General features: G+C 39.7%; 2 protein-coding genes across 2 annotated transcripts in view; both read left to right on the top strand.

Annotated features, from left to right (window-relative positions):
- angpt1 (angiopoietin 1) overlaps nt 1–14,445 on the top strand; it is a 50,106-nt gene extending 35,661 nt beyond the window's left edge. Inside the window, exons 8-9 of the mRNA XM_029443722.1 lie at nt 8,764–8,894; nt 12,425–14,445. Of these exons, the coding sequence (XP_029299582.1) occupies nt 8,764–8,894; nt 12,425–12,588 (295 nt within the window). The 3' untranslated portion in view covers nt 12,589–14,445. The remainder of the gene's footprint in view (nt 1–8,763; nt 8,895–12,424) is intronic.
- An 8,913-nt stretch (nt 14,446–23,358) lies between these two features.
- abrab (actin binding Rho activating protein b) lies at nt 23,359–25,683 on the top strand. The gene is made up of 3 exons (XM_029443682.1): nt 23,359–23,449; nt 23,589–23,618; nt 25,206–25,683. Exons 1-3 carry the CDS (start codon nt 23,436–23,438, stop codon nt 25,681–25,683), a joined length of 522 nt encoding a protein of 173 aa, XP_029299542.1. The 5' UTR covers nt 23,359–23,435.
- Nucleotides 25,684–26,792: the final 1,109 nt, after the last annotated feature.

The raw sequence follows: 26,792 nt of genomic DNA, 5'->3' as shown, positions 1-26,792 counted from the left end.
TCTTAGAAGTAGAGCATTAGAGCTGGAGCAGAACAGTGCAATAGCAGCCAAATAAAAGAAGAAATCTACACTGGCTACATCTGTACAGTGTAAGTTGACTTCAACAATGTTGTTTTAAAGTTCAACGAACAAATCTTGTGGACAACACTTTCAGGGGTAAATTTGGTTTGACCAGAGCTTCAAAGTTCGCATTGAACCACAACCTCATAATATTGTGAAATGAGCTCAAGTTTTTTTCTTCGTTGTGACTTCGGCGACCATAATTGCCGAGGTTACTGTCTTTACAAACAACAGAAAAATGTCCCCTATCATCAAAACTAATTAGGTTGTTGCGATACAGCATGGGTTGCAGAAAATAAAGTAATACAATCAAATATATGACCTACAAATATTGTTGTAATGATAGTCATCAGATCAACACATTCAGTTAATTGCCATCATTTATCAAAGTTTATCTGCTGCAAAAATGGGCTTAGTGCTATGAATAGAAAGCAACATTGCAAAGGGACATACGAAAGTGGCTAATTAGAGAAATTACAGATGGAATGAACAAAAGTTAAATAGTGTTGGTCAGAGGGAAAATTCTAGTACAATATGAAGAACAATGCACATTACATAAAACTAATTTATGTAACAAGAAAAGACACACAAACTGAACTGAGTGATACACAATGTCGGTTGGGATAACCTGTTTCATGTAGATAAAAAGTGAGTGTTGAGAATTGTCTTGAAGTTACAGAGGAGTTAAAATGTTTTGATTATACGTGGCTTTGTACATTTTTCCATGATGTTATTCTTTGACAAAGGCTTATAAATACCAATAAGTATTATGTATTTTAGCCAGGAAAGACCAACTGAATGTCTCATACACAATGCTGTGGTGTATATTGTAATTATTTTCAGTAACAAACCTTAAAGTGGGATGGTAAGAGTGAAGGCAACAAAGATTCTTGCAGTGCATTAAAGGACAGTTGCAATTTATCTATGGCTAATAGAACAGAGTCAGCAAGTATAATGCATCATCATCTGCATAAAGATGTATTTGACAATCATGGATTCGAAAGATAAAAGTTGTTACAGCACAGAAAGTAAGTGGACGTAAACTTCCTTAATGTTGGCTCGTCGCCAGTGGGTTACTTACTGTAACTGGACGAGAGGCCCACTTTAGAGATTCTACATCTTTTACTAGTAGTCATAGAGGGGTAGGGAAGTTAAAGTGGCATTTAGTACAATTGTTCTCCAAAATAAAATAAAACATAAAAGTATTTTCAGTAAAATAAAAGGGTTTTATGTCTCAAAAAGAGAAAGAGACACAATAAGTAAACATTTGAAGATTGCGAGTCCTCATGCAAGATTATTTGTAGGCAGATATACTGGACAGTACTAAATGAATTTAAAAGCTGATATATGTATTTTTTTTTTCTAAACCTTTGTATAATTCATAGAATGTATCTGTTGAAATCGGTTAGTAATGTGGAACACTATGTCCGACCTATTTTGCACCCAAGTGGACATTTTAGATAATGTTTCTTATAATCCTTTACTTAACTGTTGATGCCCACAGCCTGGTCATGTTTGTGTATACGTATTTTTTTCTGGGATTAAGAATTTCAAGTTTCATGCATCTACTTCACAAAAATGGAATGTGAGTCAGTGAATGTCTAAGTATGGTTAATGCATCTTAAAATACTAATGTGTATGGTAAGACGTAGTGAAGTACCCTGGGCACCAGAGAGAACCATTATTTCCAAAAGTGTCTAGGGTATACTTTCCCAGCAGTTGAATATATGTACAGGCACAAGTTGAGGTTAACATGGAAAAGTTTTGCATGTACCTTCAAAGCCCCCCAGCTGGAAGAAAATAATTACATGTTTATTTTTGAACAGCCATTACATCTTTATTCAATATCCTTCCCTGGTCGGACAGCCAAGTTCTTAAATCCAGTGATTTCTCCTTACGTTTATGGCCCGTTTTCTACCATGGAATCGAAGAGATCTCATTTAGATGTTTTTCATGTGAGGATTTGGGAAAGAAATTGGATTTTGATTCCAAAACATGGTGACTACTCTATTTTCCAAGACTCACACTGAGATAATCTTAGATATCTCAAGTTATGTCTTGAACTTCATCCCTGGAAGCTTCAGGTTCCACAGTTTCCAATGATACGAAGATGAAGCATCAAAGATACCGGCTGCAACACTTGTGTAAGGCCCTGTCACACAGTTCCGTATGGCAGAAACGTATGCTGGCGTATATGAAACTTTGTCCAAATACGTCCAACTTTTCATCGGATCGGATCGGAAAAGTGAACCTATTGATAGTGTATCACTTCCTAATACAAAATGTATCAGAGGAATACCCAACGAATGCATAAGATATACAACAATATGGCAACACGCTGGTTTATGTAGATATAAGGTAAGGTATAAGTAGTATTCGTTAAGAGCTCACTGTGTTACGCTGGGGTGCGTTGTTGAACGCTGATGTTTTGAGCATGTTCAAAATTACCGGACGTACCCGACGTGTGTCTTCAAGTTATGCAGACGTTACTTTACGTTAGACATACGTGAATACGGAATACGTAGTTGAATATTTACCTACGTAAATACAGTACGTGAATACCTACGTGACTACGTTAGAGGAACGTTAGATATAGGCTACGTCGGCTGACTGTGAACCCTACAGCCAATGTATTGATAACGAGTGGATAACCTATTCCTACCCTATGTTAAGATGATGTCTGACGACAGAGTAACTTATTAAACGTGTTTCTACAGTACAGCTAGCGTTCAGCATGTTAGCCGTTCTCCAGCATCAGCATGACGTGAACCAGATGGCACTTTTCCAGCTCCGTTGGCCAGACGCTCTGATACGTTTTAAATAAGTAAGTGATACGCTATCAATGTTTGACATACGTATAATAATTTGTTATGTATACGTTATGTATACGTCAGCTACAACACCTCTGTGGAAAAGTTGGACGTGTTTGGAGTCTGACAAATCTTGAGCTAATTTTCATATACACTGGCATGTTTTTGCCATACGGAACTGTGTATGTCTGGCGTGTTCAGTGTATCGTCTATCGTCAACTTACCCTTAATTTATATCAACCTATTGCCGATATTTCGTATGCGCCGGCATACGTTTCTGTCATACGGATATGTGTGACAGGGCTTGTAGGACAGAAAAAAGGATCAGCAGCACAATTTGTTAGAAATGAAAAATATGTGGTGCATTGAAAGTTTATCTAAAATAAAAGTCGTAATGTTTTTTTTATACAGCGTAAAGTTGATTTTGCAGCTCTCTATCACCTTTATGAATTATACAAATGAAAAAGATGTAATATAATAAAAACAAATTGCTGATCACACTCAACAATCCCAACTACTAGCTGGTGATGGAGTTTGACCTAAAGTGACATGGATGAAATCATCAGCTTCTGAGCTCAAATAACAACAGACCCATCTCCAGGACAACTCAACAAACTCCCTTTGCTGATAACGTCCTACAACTCGATTTGAAAGCTGTCAAAAAAATATCAAAACAAATTCTATTTATATGGCCCAATATCAGTGGGCTTTACAATCTGTGCAGCATATGACATCCTCTGTCCTTAGACCCTTGCGGCGGCTATGGAAAAACTCTCCAAATGAAACCCAATTAACGGGGGGGGGAAGTGGAAGAAACCTCAGGGTGAGCGACTGAGGAGGGATCAGGACAGACAGACGTGCAATAGATGTCTTGTGTACAAAATAAACAACATTATGAAATTACAATATAGACAATCATATGAAAAACATATGTACATATGTATATGAAAAATATCCAGAAGGGTCTTCTGGTGCTGTGGAAAAAGCTAGTAAGTGTGCCTTGAGTTGAAGTTATGTGAGATTAACAAATCAAGATTGAATTTTTATGCTTATCTGAACAATTTTAATTTCCAGCGGTTCTCAAAAGAAAGTGGCACAGCTCTTTTTCTAGAAGTATATTGTCCTTTAAATGGACATAAGATTTGAAGAAGAGTGGGAAACTTTATTCACATGCCTTGGCCAAAACCTTTTATCGCAGAAAACACTGAAGACTAACTATACTACGGCTAACCTATGTGCATTAACTATACATGCTGTTTCCATCAGTATATACGTGTCTCAATGGAGCTATATGACACCCAGTGGCGAGAGACCAGTCAAGCGGCTAGACACCTCTATGGCCTTGCAGTAGGAAGCGACCCATTAGTCAGGGTGATTAACTTTTGCAGTGGGCCAATCAGACGGCAGTTCAGGAGGTGTGTAACAGCACGAGCTGGACCCTCGGCTGACTGCGTTGTCGCCTTCATGTATGGAGATGAAATAAAAACAAAGCAGCTTAAGTTTGGCTTTGTCAGTCAAAAGATGAAGAGTGGCATATTTAGTCAAATCCCTTTCATTTGAGTCTCGAGAAGGATTTTTCTTTGCAGATTGCAGTGATCATTCACATAATTTTAGATTTTTATTAATGCAATTTTCATCAAAGAATCACTTGAACTTTGTACAGAGTAACATACATTCCATTGGACACATTGTTTTATGGCTTTTCCCCCCTTACCTCTCCAGAGAAATTATTTCATAAAGTTACCGTATGACAGCAATATCCTCTGCTCACAGTAAAACAGTGTGTTGTAAAATGGGAAGTGTCAGATAAAAGTAAGACTGAGAACGGGCGACATGTTAGCAGATCTGAGGCCCCACACCAATCCCAGCACGCTCTGCTGTAATCCAACACATCTTTCCTCTGTGTGGGGAGAAAGGGACATATATGTTGGGGAGGACCAGCACCTAGAAGTTCTCCATGAACACTTCCCTGCTTTAAGTGAACTGTATTTCTTCAAATATAAAGGCTGGTTTATATTTGTTCAGGTTTTTAAGGTGTTTTATATTATCTTTTAAAATATTTCAACTCAAAAGTTTATTTTTGGGTGAGCATGTACATAAGTGATGATATGTTTATATGTTATGTGAAAGCTCAAATATTTAAAGAAAGACAGCTAATGAAAAGGTTTTAACTAAAAAAGTGTGAAGCCTTCATTGCTGTATTATTGTGAATGTTTTATTAATGTTTGATAATGATGTTTTTAAGATAGAGTGTGATAAAATGTCATTGTAACCTAGTTTTACTTGGAAGGGCTTTCAGATAAACATATCAGTCATCTGATTCCTCACATGACCCTGCTAGAACTAATTTCCCACATATAGTTCGCAGCTGTAACACTCCAGAGAATAGATTCATTATGAAAACTGAATCTACATCAAAGCTCGAAGGCGTCGGTTCACCCAAATCACGAAAAGAAAAGAGAAAGACATTTTTTCTTTCTCACTTACCCCTCGTGGTATTTAGTCATGCAAATAGTTTTCGTTTTATTTACCCAAGTTTTGATGCATCTCCATTGGAGACACCCCCAATACAATACCCTAATGCAGGATTTCATTCGTGGGCTAAACACCTTTCGGATAATTACATTTTGAAAAACAGTCTCAGTTACTTCATTTTTGGACTCATTTGTGAAAACAGTGTTTGAGCTTCAGGTCCCCCGGGGTGGACGTTTCCCATGGCAGCAGTTGGCTGACATCTGATTGCTGGCGTTGCTAGGAGATGCACTGATAATGTCTGTGGTGCACTACTTACTGGAACATTTCCTGTATAGCTTTTAAATGTTGCACATAGCATTGGTTATCTACTGTTAAACATTCAACAATTAGGATGAGCCCTCGTGCTGTTTCCAGTAGTAAATTGGAAGCTAGCAAACTAGGCTAATTAGCTTCCACTCGGAAAATGGAAGCTAGTTAGCCTAGCATTAAAGCTGATTATCCTACTAGACCAGGGGCCGGGAACCTATGGCTCTCTTTCGATGATATTTTAACTGTCTAAATATGTCAAAAGATCACAAACAAGCCGGGTTCCCTGTAACACCATCCTCCCTCCCCAGAGGTGTCATTGAGTAAAGCCAAATTATTCCCCTCACAGCTCAATATTTTGGTTACTAATGAGCCTTGACCAATCACATTACTAACTCACTTTAATAGGAACAATCAGATTGACATGCATTGCCTGTTAAATTCCCGATCTGGATGAGCAGATGTCTGTCCCCTGATACATTTCATTAACATGATTTACTAGACACCATCTCTCTGTCTTTCTCTCTCTCATTCTTAGAAACAGGCCTCAGGAAAAGCATGTCTTCGTCTTGAGTGTATTACTTGGCCCATCTTAATGGATAATGGATCCTGACAGGAAAAACTGCCAGTTGTCAGTTAAGTCGGGGGTTGTTGGTCTGGTAAATATGCAGCGCAGGCGGTAAACACAGACGCAGACTATTTAAAGCAGCCTGTCAAAGTGTCATGCTGAAAATCCCTTGTGATGATGTGCCTAGGCGATTCATCAGCGCAACAAAGATCGCAAGCGCTTTGGAAAACGTTGAGTTAATGTTAATGTGAAGCACAGTCTGTTCTTTATCAGAGCGGTAGCAGACCTCATCCTTGACATTGCATGTTTTATTCCTCAGAATCAGGAATTAGCTGATAAGAGTTATGCTTACCGTAACTGAGGCAGTGTGTTTCGATGCGAGTTGACTCAGAACTGGAAAGTATCTCCAGAGACATATGTTGCCTTGTAGACACCGGGTAATACTTTAGCATGTGTCACAGATGATGTACTGTTCACACACTCGCACACACACAGGAACCTGCACATTTATTCTCACACCCAAGTGCTTATAATATGCTCACAGGCCCTTATCCAAACTTGCCATATCCAGTGGTCATTTGGTGCCACTGATTAGACACATGACTCACCCCTACATTGTAGGATTACACGTATTGGTTTACTGGCTTAGCGAATTCCCGAAGGTGACCCGCAGTCACACTTTTTACTCTGCTGTACGAATCAGCCATTTACACAGCTGTCCAAATACAGAAGTCTTTCACGTTAAATTACTTTCTTTCCCGGGGAGTCTACCAGTCTCTTTCTTTGAGGTATTCAAGCTGATGCCTCCGAGCTACAAGCTTCACAAAGGCTGGTGGTGCATACAAAGTGTGAAACAACCCCAAAAACACAACATATTTTTGTATTTGTTACTTTCTCATCGGAAAACCTGAACTAGGTGCAAGGTTCACTACACGCCCATGGTCCCCTGTTGTCGAGAAAAGAACTCAGGAAATTGCTTTCCCTGAGAGTGAACCATACTTAATAATAGAGACCTCATTGGCTCGGTGCTGCAGTCCTGCTCTTTGAATGTGCAATCATCTTCTTTTGGGAGAAAGTGAAACCGAGAGGGCGTGGGAGAAAGAAAGACGTTAAGAGAGGAAAGGCGAGCGTGTCATACAGCAGGTTAGGAGGAAGGCTTGTAATGGTAGAGTCGTCAAAGGGATGAAGGAATTGTCAGCACTTCCCATTCACACCTCGAGCAAGTTCACAGCGGGACACACCCTGAAGAAATCTGAATGTTTTCAATTTGTGTGTTGAGCGCTGAGTGTGAAGGAATTCAACATGGGAGTGACTGCTTATCAGTCCCATAGATGTGCTGTTTGTTGGAATAATTGAGTGAAAAGCTGGAAAGAAATGTTAATACTTGCTCTCTCTCGCATCTTGCATTGGATGGATCGTTGCCAGGTGATGCTCAGCAGACATTTATAAAAACGTCACTACTCCATTTATTTAGTATGAATGAACAATAGCTTTCTGTAGCAAATATATTTTCAAAGTAATATTGTGTGACTTTGTTTCTTGTAAGTAGATATTCAAGGAACATCTTCATGTGCCAAGAACATGATGCCCTTTGCGGTATGTGCACAGCAGTGACTTTAAGTCAGTAGAGGAACAACGTAGCATAACCTGAAAAGACAAAGGCTGTAGTGTCACCTACATAAACTCAAACTTTATTAACAAAACGTTTTTTAAGAAAAGAGAGGGATATCATTTTAGTTGTTTGTCTTTTTTTCTCTCTGAATTAAAACATACTTGTCAGTTTGCTAGAATGAACAATTTACTTTAAATTTAATTTGGTAATTAATAGAAAGGTTATCATAAGAAAAACAGCTGAGTATGATGCACCAGCCTATAGATGCAGATCTAGATAGTTTAGGCTTAGCAGCCCCTACGATGACCAACATATTATAGGTATGCACTCTACAGTTATTGCATGCCAGCATCCTTCTGACATGCTTTTTAATGATAAAATCCTTTATTTATTTATTAATATTGGGCCTATAAATTATATATGGCCTAGCGGCAGAAATACAGTGGTATGTATGGTTTTATGAAAGCAATGTAACGTCATGGAAAGAGGTATCACAGTAGTAACTGTGTACTTTAAGGCAGGGTGCTTATTGCTCTTTTACTCTGTGTAGCTGTTAACTGTCAGTATTTGTGGTGTAAATTAATGTACTTTGGACCTGCAGATGGAAATGTGAATCCTAGACATTCCTTTCACTACATGCCCTTTCCTCTCTCTGCCTCTCTCTTTCTCTTTCAATCTATAATTCTTTCAAATACTCTTTCTTTCATTCTTTATTTGATCTTCTCTCCACCCTGTTAATGTTGTTCCAAGTGTTCTACATGTACTCAATCACAACAAAAACTTAATATCTCTCAGGAGACATTTCTTGCAGCATGTTATGTCTTCTTGTTGTCTTTATTGCTTACACTGCTCACTCCACCACACTCCTCTCCCCCCATTCCTCCGCCTGATGTGTTTTCATGTCCTGACTTCCTCCTGCTCATGTCTTCCAGGTTGTTCCTGAAAAGCCACAGTGGGACTGCAGGCAGACAGAGCAGCCTAGTGATCCACGGAGCAGACTTCAGCACCAAGGACATGGACAACGACAACTGCATGTGCAAGTGTGCCCTCATGCTCACCGGTGGTAAGTGCAGCCAAACAAGTGCACTACAATGGGGATGATCATTATACATACATACATTCATACATATTGGACTCTTAAGCTGCTAAATGATTCGCTATGTTCACCAGCTAGTCACTAACTTTGTCTGTGTGCCATTTGGTGCTGGTTAGCTAGAGTTTGATCAGAGCCTTCTCTCCGAAATCAGCTTCCTGCTGCTGCTGGAAACAATGCTGGTGAGATAACAGTAAAGATGTAAGCTGTAAAAGCAAAACCATGAACTAAAATATGCTTTTTTTTGTGAGGTGAAGGCAGTGGATTAGATTTGTATACTTATTCTATACAACCAATTATGTGAATGATTTAATTGGTTATAGAGCACTACATTATTAACCAGAATGTTTTTGCAAGAGCACAACGTTCTCCATAGATCTAACCTAACCAAAATAATGCATTTAACTTTAAAATTAACAAAATGTTCTTCTGGGTGAGTATGCTGCAATCATACGTGCATACGTATCGTCATCTGATCCACTGCTTAGAGCTTTAAGTTAAGATTGAACCATGTAGCTTCCTTTTCTCTCTGAGTTTAGCTAACATGAAGGTTTGTTTAAAATCTGTCGGATCGCTTAAGTTCTCGTGTTTCTTGCCCCATCAGACCACTTTTATCAATGTCTTCTTGCCTTCAGCTCTCAGGTAATAATTTAGGGAGTACGTCATTATTACCAATAGAAATCATGGGTAAAACAAAAAATGCCCATTATGTAATAAACCGGAATGATCTTTTAAGCATTTGTGTCTGTATGGAACTACACAGAATTGCTCTTACGAGAAAACAAAGGCTGATGATGTAACCAATTTTCTCTGATTGGGTTTATGATAGACTCCACAATGTTCATTGCCCAGTCATTAGTTCAGGTCATTATGATCACAACCTGCTCTTCACATGCATATAATGGACTAACATGGCCTCTTATACATCTATCTGCACCTCTTAGGATATATGCTGCATCCCCTCCCAGTTGCACTGCGGTTGGAAACGAGCACATTATAAAGATCCCTGGGCGCGGCACCAAGTGTCAGAGAGATTTAAAATGACTCGGCTTCTCCTGCTGTGTAAGGGGAGCCCAGTGACCCTCGCCGTCACCTCACGGCTGTACTATTGCTGTGGAGTCTTGACCTGGTACTAATCAAGAATTTCTAAGTGCAGGTTTAAGATCAGCGTTACCTCTTAGGTCATAGCGAATGTAGTGGGTTAAAGGGAACTGGCACTTGATCACTAATCAACACCCTTACTCTGCTTGATTCATAGCCTTCCTATGGCCAGCCAGAATAGGAGAGGCATGACAACATGTTGCCTGAGTCGAGGCTGGTCCGAACCCAGCCCTGTGTTGCAGTATATACAGTTTATCAGTTGATTTATTCCCTGCATGTATAAGTGCAGGGCTCACATCAAATGATGTAAGTAGTCTGGGATATACAAGAGGAAAATACTTCTCTACTACATTTATGAGGACAACTGCAGCATGCCGTGTTAAGAGTACGGAGGAGGATATAGTATGGACACGCATACTGAAATGTATATATTTACACAGCACCAGAACACACAGTAGGGATACAGCACTGACAGTAGGAGTTAGGGGGGGGGATCCGTCTCTGATGAGAAGAAACTGCACTTTTTTTTTTAAAGAAGACATCCCCACTGTTTTTAGAAGTCTTTAAAAATCTGTGGCCTGGAAACAGAGAGACTGATCATAAATCCCAAAGGATTGCTGCTGTGCACACTGTATTCTGCTTCACGGTTTAAGAGGGGGCAAAAAAACACTGTCTCAATAAAATAAAACCGCAGGTTGCACAACACACTTTGTGAAGCTATCACCAAACCCTATCCCACCGTTGTATCTACTATGTTTTCATTCTAACTGTAGCTGGTGTCGTAAACCATATATTGTGAACTCTAGCCTCTTTTCTGTGATTAAGTGGCTCTCAGACTTTCTGTTTCTAATTTTTAAAGCTGCTTTAACGTTTACTGGGCCACTAAATGGCAGCAGAATTGAGCTGTAAGCACAGAATTGACATGCTATCAAGTTTTTTGGGTTGTCAAATTTATTGCTTATTTACACATCCAGCAGATCTGTCCAATATTCACTTTCCTTTTAGCTCCGTTTTGCTCACCACCAACTCCTGTTGGAAACACGTCTCTTTAGCTGCTAAAGGCTCCACTATATTCATTAGATAGTCTCTTAATGTGTCTGTCTTACATTTGGTGCTGGGCAGGTAGTGTACAGCCTCCTCTGAGAGTTCTCCCCAGCTTGAGGACTATTCCTAAAGAAATACTAAAAAAGGGGCGCAAGTGCAATTTTATATACGATTCCCACTGAGGACCGGAAACTATAAGCAGCTGTGGAAATGTAAGGAGGTGTCCACCAGTTTCCATGCTATGTTGTGTATGTGTCTTATGATGAAGCAGCAATCAATGTGAAATTTATATCTGTGCGATCCATGCCAGCAACAAGGGCAGAACATTGCTCCTGATTACTGACAGGTCTTGTGAAATGTCATGCCCTAGGCCGCAGTGGTATTCAGGTCTGACCGGGGAGAGGAGAGGCATTGCGATGTGTCACTGTGTGACTGACACATGCCATGCCTCACATATGTTCTATATCTGACTGTATCAGCGAGGGAGCGTTCACTAGTTAGATAGAAGACTTGAATGACGGATTACTAGGGTGGAATGGATATGATCAGTAAATAATTTTAAATATATAGTAGTATTAATAGCATAACAACACTTTGTATTTGTAAAGCACCTTTCATACATTTATGTTAAGTTTTATATTTAAAAACCATTTAGACACAATTTCAAAAACTGGGTAGAATAATGGGAATAACGACTTTCAGTAAGATTCAATAAAAGCGAGCCAGGTGAGTCTTAAGAAATGTACAGAAGTTACACGGTGGATATTTAAGGTTGTTTCACAGATTTAATCCATAATAAAAGAAGGCTTCCTTTCCCTACGTCTATGAGTCCTAACTGTTTTAATGGCCTCAGCAAGGGAAAAACAGCTGTCTGAGTTTGGAAGTGCTGCACCAGTCAGACACTAGCAATACATTTTCAAAGTCAATTCTAAAATAGACAAGAAGCCAATATACATCTTAAATTATAAAATGATGTGTCACCTTGGGAGTAAAATAAAAGTTTCCCATGCCATTCACCACTCTTATGTACTGCTATGCTGGAGCTTGTGCACATGCACTCCTTGCTTTAAATAGAAAGAGGTACCGAAAGTGTTCAGCAACAGGTACTGGCATGCCGGTGAACCCTGTGACAGTAACACATTGTGCAGATAGCAGTGAAATGGTGTCTGAACCATTGCCATAGCCCTGTGGGAGAGGCCATGGGAAACTTCCAACCTCTACCAAGGACAAAGCTTATGATTGAGGGGACTTTATCCACACCTTGACTAAACAATACTTGCGCAAAGCTTTGTTTGTTGCTAAAAATTGATGCTTTGCAACTAATGTGATTTTTCTCCCTATTTCTTTCTATTCAGGTTGGTGGTTTGATGCCTGTGGCCCGTCCAACCTTAACGGCATGTACTTCACCCAAGGACAACACGTAGGGAAGTTGAACGGTATCAAGTGGCACTACTTCAAGGGTCCCAGCTACTCGCTACGAGCCACGGCCATGATGATCCGCCCCCTGGACTTCTCCTAGTCTTTTGAACTTTTACCCTCGAAACAGCTATGTAGCACATTAGAGGGACGCTTCCTATTTTATCCTCTTGTCTCATCTCATTTCGCTGACTATAGGAGTCATCCAATAAATCTTTTTTTATTCAACCTGGTTCTTCCCCAGAACAGCGGCTATTGCTGTTCTACTGTTGCGTCCTAACCTTTCCCCCGAATGAACTGAAAGTCAGCCATGAGGAGAAAGAAAGATGTGATTCACCTGAACTGTTTTCTGCTTCCACGCAGATTCACAAACTTGAAGTTATTTAAGGACAAATGCGTTCAGGTGGGTTATCGCTCCCCTGGAATTTGTACACATTTTGAGCATGCTAAAACGTCAGCTGGTAGGAAAATTCGAGCAAAATTCAAGCAATCTTTTCCATTTTCCTGGGGACCTGCGTTGTAATAATACGCAGGACTGGAACTCCTATGAATGGAAAGCAGCACTGACTCTTAAACTGCGGGGCAGAACTTATCTGGAACGCTCGATTGAGACGAATGCGAGATATTGCTTTTTTTTTTTTATGTTGCTCATGGAACTCAGCCCATAAATATTACCATTGTATTATACATTGTGTTTTTTAATATTGTTTTTGTTATCCCAACTATACACAGTATCCAAAATGAGATAACATTGTCTTTTGTACTGTACAGTGTACTGAATTTCTCTCTGCATTATGTATAAAACCCACACTCAGCTTTAAGGTGACCTTGAAATTCAAGCAATGAGTTGGTAATAGTTACAATGGTCATTTGCCGTATTTGCTGGCAAGCACACACTAGCTGTCTTGACAGAGTGTGAGGATTTCTGGAGTTCAATATGTTTGGATTATTATTGGACTAGATTCTGGACTGAGATCCACGTGCCTTTATTATTGGCTGAGAAATGACTAATACCAGCCAAGGTTCAGATTGTGAGTGATCACCTTAAATCTGCTGAATCTGAACATGAAAAACATTAATACAGATGCACATAATTAGTGGTATATAACAATTCTAGCTGTGTGCAGATGATGGGGGAGAATGCACACTTGCATATACAACAAGTAATACACAGATATATATATAGTATACTCCTGAGTGTAATGATGAAGTGCCACGTCATGATCCTTCCATATTTACAAAAATGTAAATGCTTATATTAAGCTGGTGTCCCACGTGTACAAAACTCACAAAGAATGAGGTCAAAGTTCATATTACTGAAACGTATTTCCAACTGTAGAGGACATTATAAAACCTGTAGGACTGCTGCTAATTCTTACTGTAAGACAAAGAGCAGATCATTAGGACGAGTTACATTCAAAATATTTTTCACAGACATCCACACGACACGTGTTCAGACCGTTTCTGTTTCTCATCAATGCAGCTTTGGAGAAAAAAAAGGGCTTGAGTTAGATAAGAAGTAAGAAATTAATGATTCCACCAAGTAGTGTGAAGTACATATTTCATAACTTCCATCTTTGTACAACAGACTCTACTGTGGAGTATTTACTAAAGGTACATGTGGCAAGAAGATAGTGTATCTGGAACTTGTAAAACTACAATTTACATGTTTATTAGCATACTAAAATTGCATAATATGATGTGTGTGTACGCAAAGCAGCTTTCCTGAGGAAAGCTATTCTTTTTTCTTCAGTTTTTACTCTGCCAGAAGTACAATGGTGTTTTGAAGTTGAGCATAAAACATAGAAACTAAGATAATAACCCTGGAGAAATGTGCCTTTGATAACTCTGCTTTTACCTCATTGAATTCCAGATTTGCAGATTTATTTAAACATCTTTTGTAACATGTGGTCAGTGTTGTGTTGCCAGACTAAATAAAAGAAAAAAATGTTTTCAATAATTGATGTGATGATAGACATAGGTTTAAAGTCAGGGTTCCAGGCTTCCTTCATGATAACATCTTCAAAATTAGTTTAAATCTTCTGATACAAATTATATACTGTATGTCATGCAAAGCAAGCATCTTGCTCAGAAAGAGCTGACAAATCTCATAGATATGCCTTCTTCCGCTTTTTCGTGACTGAACCAGATGTTTCAGACATCAAACTCCCTTTCTGCCGAGGCAATGGGGTGGCTATTGTCTCGAGTGGTGACTTGCTTGCTTGTGGCAATGACAGATTGTCAAAGTGTCAAATGATGCTGTCGGGACCCGCAGTGTCTCCTCATAGTTGACATTCCTGAGCCTAATCAGAGGTTAAACAAATTACTGCAGCCTGCAAACCACCGCGTGTCCTTCAGCGCCTGCACTGACCCGACACCCCGGCTGGAATGTGTTCAATAGAGAGTCCAAAGCAGTGGAGTGTGAAGAGAGTCCGCACACGCTGGCAAACACCTATGAGGGTCTTAAGCTTTGTCCTTTGTTGGTGTGAGGAAAGGAGGTACCGAGAACCACTTCTAAACTGGGGGAAGTTTTGTCTCCAGTGGACATTTATGGTGTCAAAACAAAGTGGCATTTCACTTGTCATCTCCACACAGCTCCTTGCATCCACAGCCAGGCTGCTCTGCTGAAAGTGGATCCTTTCCTGTTAACTGAGGAAGAGCTGAGGGCTGGCGAGGCGATGGGACTCCCTGAGGGTCTGAGCTGCATGCAGAGGACCAGCGTTGGACTTCACCCAAATCAGATATGACCTGAGTACAGAACCTGCAGTATGAACACTCAGGGCCATTGAATCCCCTAAAGAGACCACCTGCTCACATGGAAATGAATAAAAATCATTAAAGATACATAGAGAAAGGAAGTGAAGGTAAAAATAGAACACGTCTGTAGTCCTTGCTCATTCCCTTCATATCAGATTTAACCATAAAATGCCTTTAGAATGTGCTCTTATTTCCTGTATTAATAATCCACGACAAATAGATTTGCACCAGCACAAACAACTATCATATTGCAACAAAGATTGTTGGACTTAAGCAGCAGATTCACAGAGAAAAGATCCACTGTGGTGTGCGCAGCAGGAAGAAGAGAGAGAAACAAAATAGTGGAGTATACTTTAACAGCTAATGATATTCTATTTCATTGTGTAGAACTGGTGCAGAAATAAAGGATTCAAATATGAAAGTCATTTAGTTTTATATCAAGTGAGATGTAAATAGTGAAGCAATGAACAAACACTGAATAATTCACTCCTAAAAATAATATCAGAGGCAAATATTCAAGGTGAACTAAAATAACAAAACAGTGACAACTTTAGTGTCAACTTTTTGACATTTTTATTGGTCATCAGTGATATCAGTCGAGAGTTTTCTGACATGTTTGCCAGTTTTAAACCTGACATCTACGGTAGGCATTACATTCACTAGATCAAATGTGTGAAAAACCTGTTCAGTCACACCCAGTGCAGATGCATATTTGTAGCTGTATCTAATGAGCCGGTCGATGTCGAAGTTAAAAGATTCTCATCAACACTACAGACTGAAAAGGTCTTCTCAGGCGAAAACCAGAATTTTAACTGTATGTGATGTACTGTCACATAACCACATGAAGTATTCAACGCTTTAAAAGCAAGAAATCCGACTGAATTAAAGCCACGACTCTGTCCTGTGTGGTGCATATGGCTGTGAATGCTCTATTAACCCTTAATGAAAAACTGTCATGACAACCGATCTGCAGCTTTAATTAAAGCAAAACACAGTGGATGTTATGTCCCCATGGTGTAGCTAGGGGAAGAGAGGGGACAATCACACAACAACCAATGATTGAGCGAGTCAGAGTAGGAGTGAACGTGTATAATTGTTTATTCCACAAATAAACTGGTTCCAATGAACTCTCAAAAGTAGGGGTGAGGAAGGGACCAAATGGTTGAGCAAAACAAAATAAATAAATATAACAAAACAAGGCCTGGCTACTACTGTCATTGCAAACAAAACACAAAAAAAGCCTTTACTAACTGATCTAATAACAAGTGGTGTAACCCTAACCCTAACCTGCTAAACTGTTTCTAACAAAGAAGTCTCTACGTGGATGACAAATGACACACACACACATACACACACACACACACACACACACACACACACACACACACACACACACACACACACACACACACACACACACACACACACAGGTCAGATAGGCCAGCCAATCAGGTAATCACCACCTAATTAGCAGACAGGTGAGAGAAGAGGGGGAGGAGAGAAAAAACACAGCAAGACCAACACACAACCTGCCTGGCACGTAACAGTGGACTAGTACTGCATTCAACGTGACTGTTTACTTACTTTTGGGCTAACTGTTATGTATTTTACTTTTTTTGTTGTAATCTTGTGAACTCTATGAGTTTATCACCAGATTTACAAGCATAATTAAAAAGAAAATGTGTTGTGTTTGTTTGAATCTGGTTCTCTTGCTCCAAAGCCAAAGTATTTCATTTAAATGGTGTGCTAGAAATCAGGTTAACTATCTCAGAATAACAGAATAACAGGATGTTATACAATGGTGCGATATCAGGATGATATTGCACAATCCTCAGGCCTCCAGTAAAGACTTCGCAGGCCAACTGCTGTCTTTAACTTGGAAATGTGTTTTATCGCCGCATAGCTGTGAGCTGCACCGCATTGTGAGGAAAGACAAAAGCCCCGTGCTTTGGCTCTCTGTGACAGTGACATCATATTGTGTTTAAATAATGTCAGGGTCTTTAATGTCTTCATGAGCAATCACCAACAATAGCAACTAAAGAAATCGATTCAACCACGGAACTGGCACAGAATGGACCACCAATAAAGCAAACATTTAGAAAAGTTAAAGGGGCACTGGGGAATGAACTCGCAAATTAATCAGATGCAAGTCACCCTGAAATCATTATACCGAAGCTGACATCAATGCGTCATCCCCTTTTCACTGCAGGAGACTCTATAAGCCCAAACCAACTGTGTGGTCTCAGAAGAACTGGATTTATCCTTAGAGAATCACAGCTTTTCTTCATTTGTGCAGAGAATTGAGACAATATCAACGTTAACTGTTCTTTAGAGATTTCCTAATCTTCAGCAACAAGTTATCTGATGTCTGAGTACCAAAAGCCAACTTGTATCAGCATGTTTATGAAGTCCCCTCCAGTTAGTTAAGTTATGTTTTTGTTTTCATTTAGTATTTCCTGTTTTATTTTCTGTTAATCATCTCTCCTCTCGTTTCGGAGTCTGCACTTCCTGCCCTTGTGTGTTTCCCACCTATGTGATCATTCACCCTCATCTTAACTAGTTTCACGTCATTATCCTCTCACTCCCAGAGTATTTGGTCTGTTTATTCCCCTCGTTGCCTGTTCGTTTTAGTACCTCCGTGTCTCATGCTCTGGCGAGTTTCTCTTGTGTTTAGAGTTCCTGGTTTTTAATCCTGCCATTTGTTATCTGACCCTGCTTTTGCCTCCTCCTTTTCTGTTTCGGTTGCCTTCCTGACTGATCTCCTGTGTGCCAAACTCTGCAAGTAAAGACTGTTCTTTTGATCTAAGCCTTTTGTCTTAGTCGTGTTCTTAAGTCTTTTGTCTGTGTTCACACCGGTCGTTACAATGTTTGAGTTTTATAACAAGAAGGGTGGCCATTTGCACATATTGGTTATCAAGGTACTGTTAGAGATATACTGTCCAACTGAAGAAAGACTCTACAGTGAGTACAAAATCCTGTGGTTTAGCTAAATAAATAGAGTAGAATAAGAATGTAAACGTGAGTTGAGGTGAGGGACTCCCTCATCTAGAAAAACTCAAAAGGAGCTCGATATGATTAATGTTCTCTGGGAGGGAGAATGACACTTGGTGTACACAGAGGGTGTGAAGCTGAGAAAGGCTGCAGGTCCCGGCAGGAGCCATTCTAACTGATAATAGCATGAAGGCTTGTTAGTTGGATGAAAAGAGCTTTAAAGTGTCTTTATCTTTCCCCTCTGATGTTAGTAAAGGCCCAATCTGCTAAAAGGGTTCCCAGAGAGACTTTAAATCATGTTAAGACATCCTGGGAAAGTCAAGCTAAGCAGCATTTACTTGTTTGTTTGATTAATAAAATTAAGTGTTATTTTCTTTTCCTTACGGAAAAACATTGGAAACATTATGGACGTCAGAAAGTATGATATGTTGGATTAAGACGCAGTGGAAGAAAGAGCGTGCCAATCCTATTTTGGGCTTTTGATTTCAGAGCTCAGTGTTGGTAACATTATAAAAGTTGATGTAACGAGTGAGAAGTGTGTGGCCAATTATTGCTCCAGAGGCTGCTGCGGTCAGAAGTAATGAAGTGTGATTGCTGACTGACGCGATGCAAGCCAAAAGCAACATGTTTTTATAAGATCTCTGGTAACAAGACCATGTCTCAAATAGGCCAGATGTTTTACTTACACATTAAATATCTCTAACATACAGTGGATGCAACATTCAAATCACAAAGCTTTGAAAACCAACCTAATTTTATTAACAGCCTATTGCTTATAGCCCAATATCACAAACCACAAAATACCTCAGGCAATTAAACATCTACACATTACAATTTGTAAGGCAGACTCGGCACATTATGAAATGTATTTTGAGCATGACTACTAGCTAGTTACTTTGCCTGTATTTCACATTATATCACCAATATAACACTGTAAAATGCATTTTTATTAAGTCACAACACTAGCATGTTCACAAAGAGGGACGTTAAACAACCTCCATCAGGAATATCTCTAACAAGGTGGCAAATATACACAGCTAGCAGCTTCATTTACCCACAGAGAGAGGGCAGCCATGAGTCACTAAACAGACTAATTGGCAATAATTAGCATGCTAACACACCAAGCTAAAGTGGTGAACATGGTAAACATTATAGCCTAGCTTCTAAACCTCAGCATGTTAGCATTGTCATGTGCGCATGTTAGCATGCTGACGTTACTGTTTAGCTTAAAGCACCAGTGTGCCTAAGTAGGCTACAGCCTCACAGAGTCGCTCTTAATGGTATTTAAAGCCATTAGCAGTTATCAGTGACACAGAAAAGCATCTTTAACATAAAACAGTGCCATGTAAAGCCTCTACAACTATAAACACTTGCCACTCCAAAGAGCTCCTGCTTTATCCTTTATCATACTCCTTCCTCTTCTGCTTCCATCCTCATGTAAAATATTGTCATGAAACCTGTCACATAAATCCAAACCAGGGACCTTTATTCTCCTTCGTCTGGCTCCAGCAGAGCTCTCTGTCATCCTGTCGGGCCCTCTGCAGGGGACAAGGTTTTCCTCTCAGCCTCTTGGCCGGCCCTCGTTGACCCCTGTATTTACTGTCTTTCCCATCTTTATTTATCAGGGCCAAGTGGCACAGCCAAACAATAACATACAGCCTCTTCGGAAGGAAGTATTAGTGGACTACATAGTGGTTTACTTTTCCTGGGCCAGCACAGATTTGTGCGGCTGGCCTCTTTGTTGAGGTCAACATTGTGGAAAGGCAAGAACCCTCTGCAGTATCAAAGCTGTACTGTAGTGTAGTTACGTCAAAGGATTTGTCAAGAGCCATATGTTTTACTTTACAAATGTTATTGTTGACTAGCCTAGAAATTAAGAGACATTAAGTCCATCAAACTCTGCAGATGAGAAGTGCAGAACATCCTCTGAATCCTGGTAACAGCTGCTCCATGTATTCATTTCACAAAATAAACTAAGCTAATGCTGCAATAAAGATGATAGTTATGAATATCTCTTATACACTAGGATGTTGATCTGATCATTGCAACAACAGGATTCCAATTATGTGCAAGATCACCCCAAGCATAACACACATCAGCGTCACATACTGGGGTCAGAGAAACAGCTTGAGAGATCCTCACAGATGCATTCCGGCACAATTAATCCGCAATAATAAGGACGGCGGAAAAAAACAACCTCGGAACACGCACCGAAAGGCAAACAAAGCAGCAGCAACAGTGCAGATGTTGATAAGCACAAGGAGACACAGGTGCATTCGCTCCACATTTAGACGTCCGTTTCCTTCAGTGGGGTCGACCACCCGGTGCATTTGACCCAAATCTTAAGTAGCCTTTAATTCAGGAAATACACTGGCTTCCCACCTGCGGCATGCGTACCTTTTTGGAGACTGAAACAGAAGGAAAACCATCTGAAGACAATGTTCCACCGCTGCCATGTCTGCTTTGCAAAGTCTACGAGAAATCAGCAGATGGTTAACAGCTTTATAATGGACATGATCATCACTTTCAGTAAACCCAGTGTTTGGTATTTTTGTGCTAATGTTGTGCTGTTTTCTATTTAGTGCGTCAGAAAATACATCTGAGAACCCAAAATTGACTCTAAAAAAGTGTAATTATAAAGGCAGGCAAATTAATCAAATAGGGTGAGATAATGGGCTAAATTAAATTTCTTTAATTTTAAATAATAAACTGTGGTGCTCTTATTCAATTCACAGTGTGACTGCTTGTTGATTTATACATGTTCATACTGCAGTTATTTAGTAAAAAAAAACTTTTTTGTCCTTGTGGATTGTTACAGTGCCTCAACAATGAAATCATAGCAACCTCTACTGGTAGACTGCCACCCTCACATTCACCGTACACTTTTAAAATCATTCTTGTTGCCTCTTCTGTCAAACTGCACGTCTATTTTACAGTCTTTAACAGCCTGACTAACAAACACTTGTCAATTGTGATATTATTGTGTGCTATGGATAAATAAACCTTTCGCCAAAATCCAAAAATGAAATGTTTCAAACTTTTTGCTTCCTCTGCTTTCCAACACAGGTTCCTGCACATCTGTGGTCACATAAACATATAAGCAGGAAGGTAAGACTTGGAAAATATAAATTTAGTAAAGGCTCCAGGTGGTGCTCCACAAAAGAAACAGGGTTTATGGGTTGTCTTGGATGTGACAGATGCACTGTGTGTCCTTAATGTGACTTGTGACTATTATTATTATTATTATTATAGTATCCACAACTCTAATGGAGGAAGTATTTGTCTTTGTCTTCCATCCTAAGTCCTGTTGCACAAACATAAACTTAATGAGTCTGAGGTTTCTTGCGTGTCGTTTAAAGATCATGGTTGTGTACATTTTTTGTTGTCACATGTTAGCAGGAAGGTTTCATATATACATGGTTTTCATTGTAATTAAAAAGAAGTTAGTTTTATAACATTTTTGTCCCAATTTTCCACAGATTATTTTAAATAAAATACTTTGACTAAAAGACCCTCGACAGCTTTCTTTTTTCTCATTTCTTTAAAGGAACCCTTTATCTATCATTGAGTAAACTGACGACCCCTAAAGGCCCTGTCACACATATCCGTATGACAGAAACGTACTATATTTACGTAGGTAAGTATTCACGTACTGTATTTACGTAGGTAAATATTCATGTACGTATTCCGTATTCACGTATGTCTAACGTGACGTAACGTCTGCATATCTTATGAAGCACACGTCGGGTACGTCCGGTAATTTTGAACATGCTCAAAACATCAACGTTCAACAACGCACCCCAGCGTAACACAGCGGGCTCTTAACAAATACTACTCGTACCTTACCTTACATCAACGTAAACCAGCAGCGTTGCCGATATTTTGTATACGCCATATCTTTGTATATCTTATGCATTCGTTGGGTATTCGTCTGATACATTCACTTTTCCGATCCGATGAATAGTTGGACGTATTTGGACTCTAACAAATTTTCGTATGCGCCGGCATATGTTTCTGTCATACGGAGATGTGTGACAGGGCCTTTACTGAGTGACATATTTTATAGATATTTCATATTATAGCAATACCAGTACAGAACAACTGAAGAACTGCACAATTAACCCAAATAGTGAACACATTCACTGTAGAAAGTTTGTTTAAAATAAGGGATTTGTATGAATTTTGAGCAGATTATTTCCTGTGAATGTTTTCCCATCATTTTTACAAACTTCTAATACAATTTTCGGTCTGTATTATGTTTTTATTTAATTTAATAGGCTTCTTTTTTTTGACAAATTCGATGTTTTCACTTAGCCATTGTTGTGTTAGTTCTTTAGTTGTACTTCCCTAATGCAGGACGGGGCTGTTTATCAGAGAGGGAAGGCCCTGTGAATATACAGCTGGTGTTCAGGTCTTCACCGTGTCCTTATCCTGTGAGATTAAAAAAAAACGTTACAAAATCACAATTTAATTTACTTTTCTTGCGACCCCTGTAAAGCTTTTGCGACTCCCAGGTTGGGAACCAGTGCACTCGACCATTTCATTTACAAAAAAATACTTTCATCCATGTGTTATATTTTCATTTCATGTTTGTCCTATTGGAAGTGCACTAACCCTCCTCTCAGAGCCTAATGTGAAACTGTCGCTCTGACATGGTTTGAAGAGACGTCCTGTGTTGATGCTCGATTAATCACTTGCACTCTCTATGACAGACTGCCAACAGCTGCAACTTCATGTCTGTGTGCGTGTGTGTGTGTGCCAAGTTCTGTCTATAAATAACCCTCCTGTGCAAACACACACAAAAAAACATCATGTATGTTCACATAAAACGCTCTTAAAACAGCACTAAACACCCCCTGTCAAGGCTCATTTTAGCAAAGCATAAAGTCTTGATGTTGATAGTGCTAGTGTCATGAAGCATGCTGCTATCTGCTCTCTGAAGTGAGTGGGTGAATGTTGATCTCACTGCCTGCTGCATTGCAAGATTAAACCCCTTCATGCGTAAGCAGGAAATCTTCTCCTCCAGGTATTACTTTCTTTCCTGGTTAGACACTCCTTGTTTCTTTTCTCACCTCAGATTAAGTGTAACCTTGTATCTGATGTTCTCTGTTTAGGTCTTGGCAGCATCTGATATACTCTGCTGCTTATCTGTATCCAAACTCCTAAACAATAGAAAAGCCACATTTGACTGGTGCAAGAGAAATGCCAGAGAAATGGTATTTTTAGTTGTCTTACTTTGTTGTTTTCTCTGTATCTCGTCTTGCCTCTTGGTCAAAGTTATGGGAAAATGGTCAATAATTATTTTACTGCCTCCCTTCTCACTGTGAAAACTTTACGTTCATTACTGTCAAACAGGAAGGACCAGTGGGGGAATGCTGCTAAGAGGTGATTAACTGTGGATTCCCTTTTTTTTCCCTGATTTGAGAAAAGGGTGTGCTTTATTGCTTTTGAGTTCATATTACCGCTTGTAAGAGGAAGTTTGTGTCTTTTTTCAAGAGTTACATAGTTTCACTTTAGGTGAAGAGTGTAAATGCCTCCCCCAGATCAGGGAAAGACAGCACTAAGCAGAGTATGTGACACAAGATCAGTTCATTATCCGCTGTACAAAGTCATCTAAATTTGTGTGGGTGTTTTTATGTTATGTTATGTGCAGATAAACAGAAGATGTTATTTGTATCTGTGCACTTGCTATTAAAGCTTAACACCCCATACTGCCTTGTTTTTATGTCCAGTTACAAGCTACGCAATCTGTGATGAAACATGAGTCTGTAGGGGTGACCTGTGACCAGCGTCAGGACGGTAGCCTGGGATGACTCGAATACCTTCCACCTTCATGTCAGGGTTTGCTCTCCCCTTTCTAGAGCGGTAGTTGTGAGCTTGCGGGTAGGAATCAGCAGAGGGAGAAAAAGTTACAGAAAACAAAGATTTGGGCAGAGAAGAGTTGGATATGTTCAGGCTAATCTGACAGCTGCTACTGAAAAGCCATTAGTTTAATTTAATTTAATTTAATTGTGATGATTATGTCTGACAAAAAGACCAGCCAAAGAAAACCATAAACCAACAAAAATATCCAGAAGCTGCACACTATTACCATATATACCATGGTGTGCGGCCTGACTGGCAGCTGGCAGCAGTGGGTGACAGAGAACCAGAACAAACATGCCAGTGAACCCAGCGGCTGGGCTCCAGTTTGGTTGAGAGGACCAACACAGGATCCCAAAAAGACAAGGGTCCCAGAGTAAGCCTCCTCCCACTCAGATCTAGCCAACACCAACAGAAACTTTTGTAATATTTGTGATGACTTTATCCTTTGAATGTAATTAAACCCACTTGTGCACCATGAGGTTACAGATTAAGATGGAAAATCTTCCAGGAAGTAACAGTTTCCTTAAAGATCAAGTTCTTTTTCCATGACAATTTAAGACCTAACACAGTCAAATAAAGATCTCAAAGGTAATTTTATAGTATTTTAATTTCAATCCGCAGCATGATCACGTCATTTAGAAACTTGTCAGGTAGCTCCCAGTTAATATCTATAAAGTAGGCAACAGCATAAGCATTATGTATGTTTGGTTTCCGTATCTAGTGAGAGTAGTATTGGCCACGTTTTAGCAGGCTTTGGTTGTATTCAGGTAAATTAATTCGGCCGAAATGTAAATCTGGAATCCATTGTCCATTGTCTGATGATAATTTAGCTTTTTATCACCTTAAAATGAGTTTGTAAACAGATTACTTGTGAAACAATCCGGTCGTAGACGTCGTCTCTCAACTACAAGTACGCGTCTCAAGATACTAATCAGACTGTAAACAATTGACGACTTTGGTCCGTATACACCCTTAAGACCAAATAAAAAAGCAACAGCTTGCTACTGTTGAATGTTAGCAGCTCTCATTGACTCTTGCAGGTTCAAAACAGATAGAGTGTGTTGTACATTTCTATTCCTTTGTAATGTAATCTGACATCCCTTCCAGGTACAAGAAGAAAGCTGGGGATGCCAACAAGATCAACGCCCTCTTCAAGAGATACAGCGCTGTGGGAAATCTCAAGAGCCGCTGGCAGAGCTGGGCCTCAGAGCACACTGTTAACCAGAAACTGAACCCCTTCTGTAAATATTTCAACCATGATTACTCCATGTCCCTTCGCCTCCAAAAGGGCGAAGAGGGTTACGTACGCCGCAAGGAGGGTACCAAAACTGCAGGGAAAGCCAAACGCGCTGAGCAACACATCCACCGTGAGATAGGCGACATGTGTTTCGTGATCAGGACTATGGCTGACCAGATGGAAAGACCCACGTTCACGTTTGGACAGTTGTTTGACAGATATGTTCGGATCTCTGATAAGGTGGTAGGGATTCTGATGAGAGCCAGGAAACACAGGAAGGTTGCGTTTGAAGGAGAGATGCTGTGGCAAGGCCAGGATGAGGGAGTGATCATTACTCTGCTGGTGTGAAGTTAACACATCGGTCAAAGTTGTACTGCAAATCCTCTTACAGCTACTTTGTGAAATATCACTATCAAGCAGGACTGAGAGGAGGATTTATAATACAACCTGACCTGGGTCTATTCAGTGGACACTTACAGAACAATATCAAAGAAATATGGAGACTGCAAGGAATATTTTGCCTCTATTTTTCTGTGTTGAGGATATTTGAGTTGTTACTGTCATACATTTTTTTTTGAAAAATCTGCAATCCTTAAAGGGCCTACGAAATGATACACATGAAATTCTACTGATGATAGTAAATGCTATTTGTGGTACAAAATAATGTGTTATTAATGACACTATGCCCGCAGTATTTAATAAATCGAGTGACAGTGAGTCGTCAATAGACTCGTTGCACTTTCAAGAAGAGGAGTTTATTGAAGAGGATGCCGGTGTCGTGGAATCAGATCATACGGGCGAGTTTAACGTGGTGGAAACAGACCAGCTCGAGCCACAGTATTCAAGATGGAGACACAGACGGGAGCGAACATACATTTGATTATAACAGTAGTCTAGTATATAATAATAAATAAACCGTAACATTATCCTCGATCATAAATAGATCGCAAACTATCCCATATCGAGTCGATAGCTTGGTTTCTTTGAATTGTTATGAACCCGACTGGTTGTCCGCAAATTGCTCGATAGCTAAATGTTAAAATATTTCTCAACTTGGACACATCGACGTCTGTAAAGCTTGATAACTTGGTTCTTCCTCGAAGATTCTGCGGTTGAGGTTCTATCGTTGTGTCTGATGTCAAACGTCATATATTACAAGCTGTATATAAAGCATTAGCTATTAGCTAACAGACCGGGAGGACAGTGCTGTTTTATAAAGTATAGTCTGCCTACTGACGAGCGTCTCACTATAGCCTATAGTAGCCGGAACACTTACTAGATGTTCAAGGAAGTTATGATGTCGTAACTTTACGAGAATTACGTGAAATTGGTAAAACAATTATGGAAGCAATTGAAGAGCTGCTGCCAAGAAAAGGATGTCATGGAGGAATTCAATGAATGAGGGACATGGTGCAAACATAACCTGCATAACAACAAGCGGGTGATCAGCCATGTAA

The sequence above is a fragment of the Cottoperca gobio genome, chromosome 11, assembly GCF_900634415.1.
Source record: "Cottoperca gobio chromosome 11, fCotGob3.1, whole genome shotgun sequence".
In the NCBI taxonomy this organism is placed as follows: domain Eukaryota; kingdom Metazoa; phylum Chordata; class Actinopteri; order Perciformes; family Bovichtidae; genus Cottoperca; species Cottoperca gobio.
Note: the sequence above shows the minus strand (reverse complement) of the source record. Positions and strands in the feature narration are given on the sequence as shown.